Here is a 14494-nt window from a genome sequence, read left to right on the forward strand (position 1 = left end):
TATTTCCTGACATCACCTAGCCTCATCTCTATGATGGTGGCTGCGCGAAAATCACGCAGCCGCGCATCATACACTGATGACACACGGAGCTGTCAAGTGCCTTTTGCGCACGCAAAACGCTGCGTTTTTTTGCGTGCGCAAAATGCACACGCTCGTGTAAATGAGGCCTTCGTTTGTGTTGAGGCTGTGGAAGACACTAACCATGGTAGGTTGGGATATTATTTCAGCAGTGAACCACAAATGGGCTTCACTAAATCTACAACCATCTCAGTTATTATGCTCTTATTTAAAGGGAACAGTGAAATAAACAGCACATCGTTACATAGCCACATCGCTTGCAAATGAGTGCAACATTGTTGCAGTTATATATAAAGCAGCTTTGCTTTTTCCTTATACATTACTGCCCCTTATAAGCCACATTCCCCTACTACATGATAAATAAGAGTCCATATACATTTAGGCTGCAGGTACAATATGTCCACCGGTCACCCACCGCCACACACACACACACACACTTCCCATGCTCCGTCTTATTCCAGACTTTTTCTCTGACCCAAATTTTGTTTTTAAAAACACCAAGTCATCATTAGATTTCATGAATTAGGAAATTCTGCAATATTGTTTAACTGGACAGGAAGTGGTTAAATTACCAGCAAAGTTAATGTTTCTTTGTTTAGCAATTTGTCATTTCTATTATAGGATGCATAAAGGTTATTAAGCCAAACATCCTGTAACTATAGCACCAGGCATGTGACATCTGTACAATCACAGAATGGATCTACGACGCAATTCACGAGAACATGATATTGGCTTTTAATCAGGTACAGGCCTGTTCACCGAACAGATCAGCATCATTCAGCATTATTACCCTCTTCCTCCGAGAGCTGGAGCTTAGCCTTGTGTGTGGTGTCATGGTAGATCATCAATTTACTAGACAAACTATCTACGGAATAAGCCAATAGCACACCACTAGCATCATTTAATGATGTAGCAGAGATAAACTGGTTAATTCTTCAGGGTGCCATCAATTTTGCATTGTGCCTTTGTTTGAGAGTGAAGCAGAAGCAAGTAACATTTCTACAGAACTGCAAGTAAATCTACTACATTAGACTACAGGTGTTCAAGGGTTATACAAGTTCAGCTGCCGCAATTTAGGGCAGTCTTAAAAATACTAAAAAGGGGATTTATTTAGCTTGATATGAAAGGTTGTGTATACTGAAATATACAAAAAGACTGGGGGGGGGGGTGGGTATGAAACAAAAACAACCCATTTGCAATACCAGATATAGATCACACGTGTAAACAGTTTTATTTGACCAAGCTCAGCTTAGCAGACAATATAAACGTAGAGCAGAAGATAATTCCCATCAGTAAACATCTACGATGCCAGCAGTGATGGATTTGGTTTTTCTAGTATATTTCACATCTATCTCTCTATACACTTAAATCTCTACCTCTTGTGTTTATTAAATAGGGGAGTTCTAAGCATCCTGTACTTCGCTGGTGGTCACCAAACAGAGTGCGTCCAATGACTACAAAGAATCCGACGGAAAGCCTTTCTGAAGTCCTGGTTAAATATTGTGTAAATGACTGGATTTAGTGAGCTATTACAGTACCCTATCCAGAAGAAGAACTGAAAGACACTTTGTGGAATGTAGCACAACTCAGGACATATGGCTCTTAGACTGTACGTGAAAAAGAAAGGAAACCAGCACAAGACAAACACCCCAATGACCACAGCCAGGACAAAGGTGAACCTCTTTTCCCGATTGATGTGGCTTTTCTTCTTGGTCATGGAGACCACATCTGGTGACTTCTTTGGCAGCAGAATAACACCTTTGGGTGTTACAACAGTGTCCATGATGGAAGGCCCATGGCCATTTGGGTCTTTGACTCTGCTGGACAGTGCTGGGTCAGCATGGTTCTCCTTTTGTGCTGGAAGGGAAATTTTACCACTACAACAGATGTCAGCATCCGGCTTCTCCGGCGGAGTCATGCAAGTTTGAACAGGTAAATTCTCCACATTAAGTTTAGTCTGACAGTTAACCGACATACAGCACATTTGTTTAGGTCTGTTGCCATCTTTGTTCTTCTTGCTCCGACGTTTGGCTATGAGGTAAATTCTTAGGTACACCAGGATCATGATCAAGCAGGGTGCAAAGAAAGAGCAGATGCTGGAGGACAAAATATACCAGGAGTCCTCATTCAGCTTGCATTGGGGCTTCTCATTTTTGTGGTCTTCCTTTTTGCCCTTGTAAAACAACGGAGGCAAAGAAATTAAGGCTGCCAATGTCCAGACCATTAGAATAATGCACTTTATCCTCCTAGGAGTCCGCTTGGAATTGTACTCTATGGCTTGGCTGATAGACCAGTACCGGTCCAAGCTAATAGCACACAGGTGCACTATGGAGGAGGTGCAAAATAAAACATCCAAAGCCAAATACATCTCACACCAAGTCTTTCCAAAGTACCAGTATCCCATTAGTTCATTAGCCAAGGAGAAGGGAATAATAAGAGTAGCCACAAGGATATCCGCTGCAGCCAGAGACACCAGAAAGAGGTTCTGAGGAGCTTTGAGTGAACGGCTGGTCAAAACTGCTATTATCACCAAAACATTTCCAAAAATAGTGAAAAGTATAAGAAAGGCAATGATTGCTGCTATAGCAGCAGTGGTCTGTATAGAGTAAGAAAGTGTAGAAGCCATGTCTACGAGCACGAAAGACTGGTAGATCTTTCAGGACAGTAAAATGTCCAGGCTAAGTAAGTCTCAAACGTTCAGGCTCCATCAGTCCACAGCTACGTTCATGCGGGGCTTGGAGTTTTCAGAACTTCATCTAAAGTTCAGCAGACCAAGTTGTGGTTGTAGGCAGCAGATCTTGTGGTTTAGGATATATCAGAAGAGGAGACTTCAAAGGATACAACACTGTTTGCAATGAAAATAAAAAAGGTCTCGCATCTACTTCTCTGTGAGGTGAGAAGTGCAGATTTCCTGTGCTTTTAAAGTACTGAATGTTTAGCTTCTCCAGCCCTACCATGATGTCATACTCCATAGCTCAACCCCCTTTACTAGGGGAGGGAGTCTCATGCTGAATCCTCTTCACTATACAGATTTATTCCCAAATGGTGTTCTTCACAGCATTTCCTCCTGTTTGTTAGCAGAGGGTTTAGTGACTGCACATTACTTACGAAACCACCGGGAGCATCATTACTAATCTCACCAGCATTCAGCTAATAGCATTCAGTGCTTCAGTCACACTGCACAGACATTAATGCTGTAGCCGCCGGGATATATGCCACTTGATGTAGAAAGAATTTGGATATTTTTACAGTTTATAGTTAAACCCCAGTAGCAAACTTCCCATCTTTGCTACAGTCAATAACACAATGTACTAGTTAATATATACCCCAAGTATTCCGCTTTAGTGTATTGAATAAGTATAGCAAACGTAGCCTGCGTTGCAAAAATAAAAAGTTTTAACCCCTTCAATAACCAGATTTTACTTCAGCACCAAGGAAAGCACAGGCACAGGAAAGCACTCTACATCAGCACCCTCTACTGATCATTTGTTAAAGCAGTAACACAATGCAAGTCCTTTGTTAAAAGGTTTATTATTAGGTTGATCCATGGAAGTGACAGACAACTTTACATCAACGGCACTGCCCAACATATAGATTATCCATCGCAATGTTACTTGTGTCAGATGGTCCCGTAATTCCTTCCACAACCACCTAAAAGATAAAAAGTGGGCATTGTTAGTAAATCCACCTCCTAGGTACTTTAGATGTGTCACTCAACACTGCAGCATATGAGAATACAAATGTGTAAGTTGAATATAAAAATCGGTAGAGCTTCTCCTAAAGTATTGACAGCTGTATAACATCCTATTAGATAAAATAATGGACAAAATTGTACCCAGTAATGGACCTCAAAAAGATAATCAATAACCCAGAAGTGGGCCTTTCATCCAGACTCCTAAGAGTCAGGGCTGCAAGAACAGGTTAATGGCAGATGGGTGTGCGGGTCGAGTGATTCCCTAGTTGGCTTCTTACTGGGTGCAGTTGCATTTGTTCAGCATTATTATACAGTTTGGTCTATAAAATTATCAGAAAACACCCTACTAAATGTACCTAACTGCCAATAACTATCCAGTCTATTAAGATTGTAAATTATAAACCTCATGTCTTACATAAATATTTAGCACAACAGTTTCCTAGGCTGTATAGCACCAATTAATTCTCTGGATGAGTTTACTTACATGGACATTATTGTAATGAAGATGTGGTGATAGCATTATTTGGGCTTTTGTCCACTTCACATGATCTTTGTTACCAGATGACCACAAGAGAGTCTTCTTCCCTCCAGAAGATGTAATATACACATTCAGAGTACCTTTGGAACAAAACAATAGATCTGGCATCAAAAACAAAATCATAAGAAAGCCTGTATACGTGGGCTTCGAGTGAGGTACCAAATGTTGAGAGCCATCTTTTGTACAAACCACTGAACTCCCTGAAATTATTGCAAGGTAGACAACCCTACGTAAAAGGGGTTTTCCAACGAGGGACATTTATGACATATCCAACGCTTAGTGTGGGAAAGCTACAAGCAGGGCTGGGATTGGAGAGTCCGTCACTCCAACTACACACTGCATGCAGCAGCAGCCAGTCTGACTTGAGTCTTACTCTGACCAGTTACAACCCCCACGCAGCAGACAGACCTCAGGAGAGACAGACCGTGCCGGCCGTAATAGAATTGAACCCAATCTACTACTTGGCAAGTTTACTTTATGTAATACGGCTGAGCGTTGACGGACTTTTACTGGTTAAAAAGTTTATATAACACTCTGAAGGAGCTTTGAATATCAGTTTCTGTTGTGCAGTGGTTAGTGTGTTAGCCTTGTGTGAAAGGTCCCTGGTTCAAACCCAGGCAGGGTTTTTTTTTTTTTTTTTAGTAGTAATATCTCAATTGTATTACTTTGTTTAATTCAACCAGAGTTGTGCCCTACTCATCTTTACTATCCCACTCGTGTGATCACTTAAAAAAAAAAAAAAAAAGTGTCACTTATGCTCTTATCACTTAGGCCTCATGCACACAACCGTAATTTTTATCCACAATTACGGATCTGTAATTGCAGATAAAAATACTGATCCATTCATTTCTATGGGCTAGAGACACCTTCCCGTGTATTTACGGATGCGTGTCTGGGCTGTAGAAATTACCCACAACAAACAAAACAAAAAAACTTGCCCTATTTTTTGCATTTACGGACCGTGCTTCCATAATAATTTGAGCATGGTCCGCAAATGCGGGTCAATCGGCGGAGTATTTATTGGCATTGATGCCTATAATTGGTGTTTATAATGGTCTATTTAACTGGTGTACTTGTAATACTATTAGTATTTAAAAAAGTAGTTAAAAACAAAATTTTTAAATAAGTTCTTATTTAGTACGCTATATTAGTGTGTACTGGGGTATTACTTTTGGTCATCAGATCACCCACCATTGATTGAGGCTCCCTAACTGCCCCACTCCGGAGCTGCCAAGCCTTAGAGGGGAATTGGTCCCACCTCTGGGACCCGCACCCATCTAGAACGTGGCCCCTAAACCCAGTTCTACCTCTGTCGGCTGATTTCCGACCATGAATGTGAAAACAGTGTATCTCGCTGAGCTATGGTCTTTGTAAGCTTCATAGTGAGTTACGGAAACCACATAGCTCAGCGGGCTACGCTGTTTTCGTAACCCCAAACCATAGTCAGGATGTGTTTGGGAGTCAGTGATAGCAGACAAAGTTAGAATAGGGTTTAGGGGGCCCCGTTCTAGAGATAGGTGCAGGTCCCAGGAGGTGGGACCCGCATCTGACATTTGACCCATTCTGTGGATATGTCAAAAATGTCCCTTGTGGGAAAACCCATTTAAGGCTAAGATACACCACAATGCCAAGTGTGATGAGGCCTCCTGACCATGCATGGTCACACAACCTTCAAGTAGGTGCACAAAATGTTACCATAAGGGCGGATTTACACAAGCGTGTGCGTTTTTGCACACGCAAAAAACACAGCGTTTTAAGTGCGCAAAAGGCACTTAACAGCTCCGTGTGTCAGACGCGTATGATGCGTGGCTGCGTGATTTTTGTGCATCCGCCATTATGACACTCCGTTTGGATGTTTCCAAACATACTTTTGACTGCTGTTGCGCGAATAACGCGCATCCCACGGAAGTGCTTCCGTGTGGTGCGCGTGATTTTCACGCACCCATTGACTTCAATGGGTGCGTGAAAAACGCAGAATAGGACCTGTCGTGAGTTTTACACAGCGGACTCACGCTGCACAAAAATCACGGACAGTCTGTACTGCCCCATAGACTTGCATAGGTCCGTGTGACACGCGTGAAAAACACGTGGGTGGCACGGACGTATATCGTGTTCGTGTAAATCCGCCATAAGAATGCCTTGTAACAGATCAGGCCAAAACTACACTGAACACATCTCGGATATACTTCAGGTCTTCTACAGCCAGACATGATTCAAGATATACAACTTGCAATTACTCCCTGGGTTTAGTGAGAATCCGCATAAAAAAAATAAAAAAAAAAAAAAAAAAAAAAATTGTACAAACTCCTTAATATAGCCCCCTGTGTATATAGTGCCCCACATCCCCATAGACCCCTGTATACAGGGCCCACATATAGACCTGATCCACCCCCCCCGTAGATAGAGCCGCCAGGTCTGCTGGAGCTGAACGACGAGTCGTTCATAGGCGCCGATTGGCGGGGCAAAACGACTTACCCCGTCAATCAGCGCCTTTCAAGCACGGAAGCGGCATGATGTCATCGCGCTACTAGAATCGTTGAAAGGTGCCGATTGGCGGGGCAAGTCATTTTGCCCTGCCGATCAGCGTCATTGTAAGGCCGGCCATTCAGCGCTAATACATGTATTTGTACATGTATGCTATAGACGCAGGTACAATTACTACAAGAGGGGGTGGCTGTCGCTAGCACCATGGGGCCCCCTCTGGTGCTAGCGACGCCCCCGGGCATGAGGGGGCCCGTGTCGCCCGGCCCATAATTGTTAGAGGCTCAGCGGTACGGGCCCCATAGTAGCGTCGCTACAGCCGTAAGCCATAACGGCTGCTAGCGGCGCCACTGGGCATGTGGAAGAGAATCACTTCTCATCCCAGGAATCATCTTTTTATGGAGACAGGTGCTTAGGTAGGTGGTACATGTCAAAGAACATGAATGCCGGGACCCAAGAATTCCCAGCGCATCACACGGCCTTCACCAGCTTGCCTTCTTCCCATGGTATATCCTGGTGACATTTATTCCCCAGGTAAGCTCTGCACATGCCCCTAGTGGTTCACATGATTGAAGAAGGTGGCCTGGTCTGATTAGTCACTTTCTATTACATGGTTTCATGGTCCACTCTAATGCTAGTGTCCATTGTAAAACAAAAAACCATAACAGCACTTTGCGAGCGCAAAGACCACCAAGTGTATTATATAGGTTTTAAATTGCATTACTGCTTTTTACTTTAAAAAGGTCATCATGGCAGGTATGCCCACACAATTTGATACAAATGTGTGGTTCTAGGCGCATATTTTAGTTTGTCACAAACCTAAACAGGACCTTTATCCTGGGCCCAAGCCTGCAGAATGAACTCCAGGTAGGCAAGAACATAAAAAAAAAAAAAAAAAAAAGTCAAGACAACCACCCCCAAAACGCTCAATAAAAACAAAATCAAACGGTGTTCTGTCTGCATAGGCATTCTGACTGGTTTGCGGCTACACAGCGATGCACTCTGTATTGTGAAATTTTTCTATCCTAGACAGCATTAAAGAAGTTGGACCGCCATGGCTTTCAAATATCAAGAAAAATATATAAGGATCACAAGAGACAAACCCACAGCAAATGTAGGTACCCACAGCACTTGAGGTAGACGCAATTAGGACACGAGTGGAGTGACTAGGATCAACATGATCAGATGCCAAATAAGATATTTTAGATGAGACAGACCTTAAATCGTCTGGCATCCCCACGGCAACATAACTCCAACATGCCCTGCGTGCATTAATGCCAGGGAACACCTAGATGAGGTCATCCAGTGCTCTGACAAATTTGTGTGTCGCTGTGCTTCCGGGCTTTTAAAACTTGGTAGGCAGGGGAGGGGGATGGCCACCAAGGTGGAAGCATCCACAGCAGGAAAATGAGTGGCCCAACCAGAATTCTTCTCCCCTGGGACTTCAGTGCCGTGACTGTAGTAGGGACAGGAAACACTTTATAATCTCGCTCTGTTCCCATCCCTACAGAGAATTTAAGGGTCAACCTCCAGGTATTACCGTCATGGGGAACGCTATGGAAGGGTCTGATTTCCAATTGAGATGTTCAACAAAACAGGTAATGTTCAAATATCCAAATGGTACATTTCCAAACCTGTAGGTTTACATTAAAAACAAAAAAAAACAAAACAAACAAACCAAAACAAAGTCAGCTGAATATAGATATAAAATGCTATAGTCGCCCTGGAATTAGCTTGATCAGTGGAATCAGTTAGGACCCATTATACCAGTTGTGTCTAACCAGTGGCTCTACAGTGGTTGCAGAACTTTAACTCCCATCATGTCCTGACAGTTTTAGGCTGTCAGGAGATACTGAGAGTTAGTTCTGCAACATCTGGAGAGCCACAGGTCGGAGACCACCGCATTACACAATAAATCCTTTATAACAGTCTTGGCTTTTGTGGTAACTGGTCGCCAGTGTAAACAGAGCCTAAGATGGAGGCCATGCTTTTGAAGTACTGAAACTTACACAGATGTAGCCAATAATTAGTCTTCTCAAAATAATGTGTGTTATTGTAAGACTTACCCATAATACCGTTTTTCCAGGAACTATACCAGAAGGAGATACAATTAGATGGCTGAACTATAGGTCTTTGAAGTAAAGCCTTCTGTCCTGAGGCTACGTATTTGGGGCTGCTCTTAAGTGACAGATGGAAGCCTAATAGAATAAAAATATAGGATATAGATTGAAAAAGAATAAATACATTTCTGTACATTAAAATAAAAAAAAAGGCTGAAACTAACCTTCCGGTCTGAAATTGCCAGAGTTAACATTCAAAGCTCCCCAACACAGCCTCCAGTCTAAATCATCTTCAGTGCTTTGCTTCCATCCACAAAATCCATGTTCAAACCCACAGACAGGCTTAAAGGTCTCTGAACTTCTTTTCCTTCTGTTATTGTATGAATGTGTTAGTTTATTACCATGTATCTGCCTTGGATGGTGCTCAGACCACGAACCAAATGTCTGCCAAGCTAAGGACCTTTTCCCAACAATGTTTAAGAGAAGATTTTCCTTTGTAATCTCATTTGTTTGATCATGTGACACTTTCAAAATGTCACCCCCAGAGGAACTTTGATCATCTTCAGCTGTGGTATGTTGCATTTTGCTACTTTGAGAGCTTGCAGAAGTGGTGTTTTCTTCCACTCTAGCCACATTAGCCAAAGTTATTTTTGGAGTGAAGATGGAAGTCTGTAGCATTGACTCGGTTATTATAATATCCCCAATGGTGGATTTTGTAGTTGTACCGTCAGAAGACTTTGCTTCAAAAAGGACTTCCATTGTAGGGTCTGTTCCATTTTCTTCCCCAGTAAAGTTGTATTTAAAAATTGCAGTGGTATTAAGTGTTTGAGGTATATCAGTGTTCTCTCTAGTACCCATATTTGACTCGGAGATAGTGGCTGAAGAATCTACAGCAGGAACAGTGAAAGCCGTACTGTGGCCTGGTAGCAGATCGGTCTTTTTGGGGCTCCATGCATCTTCAGCTGTGGTGTGTTGCGTTTTGCTACTTTGAGAGCTTGCAGAAGTTTGCAAAGTGGTGTTTTCTTCCACTCTATCCACATTAGCCAAAGTTACTTTTGGAGTGAAGATGGAAGTCTGTAGTATTGACTCTGTTATTGAAATATCCCCAATAGTGGATTTTGTAGTTATACCATCAGAAGACTTCGCTTCAAAAAGGACTTCCATTGTAGTGTCTTCTGTTCCATTTTCTTCCCCAGTAAAGTTGTATTTAAAAATTGCAGTGGTGTTAAATTTTAGAGGTATACCGGTGTTCTCTCTAGTACTCATATTCGATTCTGAGTTGGTGTCTGAAGAATCTACAGCAGGAATAACAGTGAAAGCCGTACTGTGGTCTGGTAGCAGATCGGTGGTCTTTTTGGTGTTTAAAACTCTACAGTTTTCTTGTATGGATGGATCTTCTGTTCCCCTTGAAGAATCTAATGTAGCATCATTATAAAGCTTTGTCAAGTCTGTAGTGGAATGGATTAATTCCATAAAACCTGTTGATACAAATTTGGAATCTTGACTCACAAATTTAGTGGGGGTAGAACCAAGCTTGGATTCTTGGCTAGAAGAATAGAGGGCAATGGGGCTAATGTTGGATTCTTGAGTTGGAGGAAAATCTCGATTTCGTCCTGCGTTTGCCAAAATATTGAAGGCTCTGAGGTTGCCCTTGACAGAATAGTAGCTAGCAGGATCATTTACATTTGCTTCAGAACAAGAGGTGGCACCAGAAGTAACATCATTAAGCACAGAGAGGTCTTTGTTGTCTTCTGAAACAGTTAAATGACAACAAAAACCGGTTTTAAAATACAGAGTATAAAAAGTTAATGCCTACATGTATGCGCAACCAAGCTCGAAGAAATGAAGGAATCAATAGTATTACCAGCACCTATACATCCCCGTATGTGTTAAGGGACTGGTTCAATAGTCTTTGCTAAATATTTTGAATTTATTGTGAATTCGTGTGAGAAAAAAAAAAAAAAAGTCCATTTCCTTTTAAGGCCGGGTTTCCACAGGACTGATACGCTGCGTATCTGTCCTGGAACCCGCAGGACTTTCCATCCCAAAAAAATAAAAAAAATTAAAAACGCACCACATTGTGGATGGAAATTCCGCTGCGTAATTAAGCGCACATACCTACCCCCTCCGACATCCCTGGATGAGCTTTCACACCATGTGACGCTGCAGCGGTCACATGTGATAAGTCATCCCAGGAGGCTGGACTGCACAGAGGAGTGCATTCTGGGTAAGTAGATTGGTTTGTTTTTTCTGGTGTTGCGATTTTTTCCGCGTAAACGCGAATACGTTGCAAAAGTCGCAACATTGCTTTCTGTTGCAGGTTTTGCATCCCCATTGAATTCAATGGGAAAGATCCGCAGCAGATCAGTGAAAACACCGCATATATTGACATGCTGCGGAGTTAAATTTACGCTGCATTTTTTTCCCCGCAGCTTGGGCAAGATTTACTAAATCTCACCCACTTTGCTGCTACTGTAAAATGCTATGGAATTTCGCAGCATTTATGCTGTGGGAACAAGGCCTAGTAGAGCATTTGCAGAGGTAGTTATCTGGTATAGTTTTTAATTATGAAGTTTTATTCTCCATTCAGATAGCCAGTGAAATTCAGAACTGCTGTTCACACACATTGAAAGAGGTGTTGTCCGTGTGTATGTATATGTGTGAAAAATAAAAATACAAAAAGTGTAAGACTGACCTTATGAATCCCCCTGCCACACCAGTCCCTCACTGGTCTCAGTCCTTCCTGCTCCAGCAGTGACTTGTCATGACATGTGACCTTTCCAGCCAATCACTGGCTAACTGACACCATTGAGGTTGGTGCTACAGCCTGTGACTGGCTGCAATTGTCACATGTCACTGCAGGAAGATCAGAGATTGGTGAAGTACTGCCACAGAAGCAGCAGGGTATTGATAAAGGTCAGTATTAGTACTTTATTATTTTACAAGCAGTTAAACTAGTCAAACTAAGTCGTCAAACAAATTTTTGTGCACAGCTACATTTCTTTGAACAGTTTAGGAAGGGAATGGTTTTCTTTAGAAAACTGCAGGTGTATGGTCACTCGTAAAAACTGCAAATGAAGTCATAGCCTAGAAAAATTGTAAGGCCTTCTTCACACACTTAGCATATGCGGGAAGAAGTTGTGAATCCAGCCTAATTCTTTTGTTTATTCTAAGCATCCTATTTTGGCATTGGAGACATACACACCAAGTTTCTACAGTTTCATTGAAACAGAGCTGGTGCATTACAATAAAGGAATAAAAAAAAAAGTTCTGCCAAACAAAAACAGATAGAAGTACAGGTATATCAATGCACAAAGGAAATCACATTTGAAGATCACTGTTTAGCTCCCAAGTTGGGGATGTCAGAGCTGTGTTTCCTCCAGAGCTTGTGCAGGGGATTAATAGCCCAAGTTGCAAGAGTGATAAAGTTACCAAAATGGTCCATGTGTAGTAGAGGTTCTAGGAATTCCAGTATTCTATAGCAAACACGCAACATCTGGAACAATTCACTTTTCGTAACTTTTTTTTTCAAAAAGCAAAGTATTACTATTAGCATGATCATGTGCTCAGTCATCCTAATGGCTTGGGTTTACCTTAAAGACCAACATCTCACTTGCCTGTAGCAATTTTCAAGCAACTCCGTGACTTAGTGTGGAATACCTATGGACTATTAGAATTGTGCTTACCTTCTGAGGGGACATATTGAGGACAGCTGTAGAATTTGTTTACTCTCAAAATGTCAGAATTGCTGAGTTTTATTCTTTGGCCCATGTTTACTCTCTTAGCAAATGGCTCGATGGTGGTAGAACCCTTCAACTTTGCAAACGCGCTTCTGTGTTGAACATAAATACCAATAGTGACCACCTATCTTAAAAAGGGCCTGTAAATCAGACTTAGTCAATGGCTGCATATATTAAATATATACTGCAGTTATATACTTACAAAACGTTACAATGTTTAATTACTACAGTCTAAACACACAGGACAAGACCCTATTGACAAGAGCCCATCCTGTCCTTAAACGCCAGATAGCTGCCATCGCGCCATATCAGAAGGTCTATCAAGACATTCCAACATGTCTGAAAGTCTATGCCATGAATGCTTCTGGCTCTCAGAAGTGCTCATACATCGGTTAATTCAACAATTTGGAAGAGAACTGGCTAAATGTTACAAGGGGAACAATGGTCTGGGAAGGGAAAGACTCAGAACGAAGACAAAAAATAAAAATAAAAATCCAAAAAAGGGCATATAGCACCACTAGTGACCCAGTCCTTCTCCAACAGGTCATAAAAACCTTTTATTGCATCCTTGTTCAAAATAATTGGTGTGAATGGGTTCAGCAATTAAAACAAATGCTAGGTGCCCAGTATTGTTGGTTATAGTATTCCCAATTACATTTATATGACGCTATACAGCGTTCCAATATATCTCAAAAAGGACTAAGGGAACTGGATTCCCAGTCGCTGTCTATTATGTGAAACTCAAACTCCTCCAGTGTCATCATCCCCCCACATTTCGCAGCATCAGTGGCATGGGACAGAGGCATATGCGTCGATGAACGCCACAGGGAATCTAACTGTCCTGATGGACGGGCATAGCCACTCTTGTCACGATCCACCAAGGCACTCAGAGGTCTTATATGCTTTACCAAACTGCATGCCTTCTGGGTTTACATTGCTGTGGGATTCAATGTTGTAAGTTAGGCCCAAGGATGGGCAATCTTGATCAATTGTTGACTAAGCCAAATGTTTGTTTTGTTTTTTTAAACTGGACAACCCCTTTAAGACTTTTAATCCATTTTCATACACCCCATTAGAGAATTGTGTTAACATAGGGGGGTTTGTTAAGGATCCTCACCTCTCAGCCAGGGTGGAGTGTGGTCACAAAGTGTGTGTCGCTTTGAAGGACCTGTCCTGTATTACACAGACAAACCCATTGATAGGAATGGGCTTTATGTAATGCTTAATTCTCCTGTGGTGGCGCTGCAGGGAAATTGAACAGTTACTGCCAGGTTTCCCAACAGATTACAGCTGATCGCTGAGGTTCCCAACAGGTGGGCACTTTGTGATCTGCTTATTGTCAAGACACTTCGGACAAGTAGATTGTCCCAAGTGGTAAACCCATTTAAGTCACTGCCTCGAGGGCCTCAAATGAAGTTTACTTTTAGTCCAATTATTTGAGATTAAAAAGGTTATTTCTTTCATTGGTGTCCATTTAACTGTATTGCTCTAATAAAACGGTAATCTTGTAGCAATAACTATATTAAGTTTGACACTAGCAGCAATCAAACTAACATGGCGATACATAGATACCATTCCATCTTTGGATGACGAATGGCTCTAGCACCATTGGTAATATCCCTTCAGTCTATATACTTGCATAGTAAAGAGCTATGCCACAACCTTTCATAGAGGTAACAGCGTCCCTGGTTACAGTTGCCCAAGTTATTAGGCTCGTCTACATGATACGCATCACATAATGGTTTTGGTTCAATTATCGCATAGCGTTCCCAGCAACTGTTGGGACTCGTGATGCATAGAGCATCGGCGCACCATGCAGTGTATCTGGTCCCAGCGTCCTTAGCAACAGTGATGCAGATTCAATGTGACCGACTGCTTTCGGATGATGGCGGCAGAGGCTTTA

At 42.1% G+C, this 14494-nt stretch overlaps 2 protein-coding genes across 2 annotated transcripts in view; both read right to left on the minus strand.

The window, feature by feature from the left end:
* Positions 1–1297: 1297 nt before the first annotated feature.
* Positions 1298–2990, minus strand: ADRA2B (adrenoceptor alpha 2B). The gene has a single exon (XM_075855346.1). It carries the CDS (start codon positions 2702–2704, stop codon positions 1508–1510), a length of 1197 nt encoding a protein of 398 aa, XP_075711461.1. The 5' UTR covers positions 2705–2990; the 3' UTR covers positions 1298–1507.
* Positions 2991–3592: 602 nt separating this feature from the next.
* Positions 3593–14494, minus strand: part of LOC142748240 (uncharacterized) — a 57094-nt gene continuing 46192 nt past the window's right edge. The window contains exons 8-12 of the mRNA XM_075855347.1: positions 12538–12683; positions 9076–10602; positions 8858–8989; positions 4257–4390; positions 3593–3729 (exon numbers count right to left, since the gene is read on the minus strand). Of these exons, the coding sequence (XP_075711462.1) occupies positions 3649–3729; positions 4257–4390; positions 8858–8989; positions 9076–10602; positions 12538–12683 (2020 nt within the window). The 3' untranslated portion in view covers positions 3593–3648. The remainder of the gene's footprint in view (positions 3730–4256; positions 4391–8857; positions 8990–9075; positions 10603–12537; positions 12684–14494) is intronic.

Source organism: Rhinoderma darwinii, chromosome 3, assembly GCF_050947455.1.
Source record: "Rhinoderma darwinii isolate aRhiDar2 chromosome 3, aRhiDar2.hap1, whole genome shotgun sequence".
NCBI lineage: Eukaryota > Metazoa > Chordata > Amphibia > Anura > Rhinodermatidae > Rhinoderma > Rhinoderma darwinii.

Excerpts from the sequence above, each read along its gene's own strand:
- ADRA2B (XM_075855346.1), bottom strand. The coding sequence starts at position 2,704 with ATGGCTTCTACACTTTCTTACTCTATACAGACCACTGCTGCTATAGCA.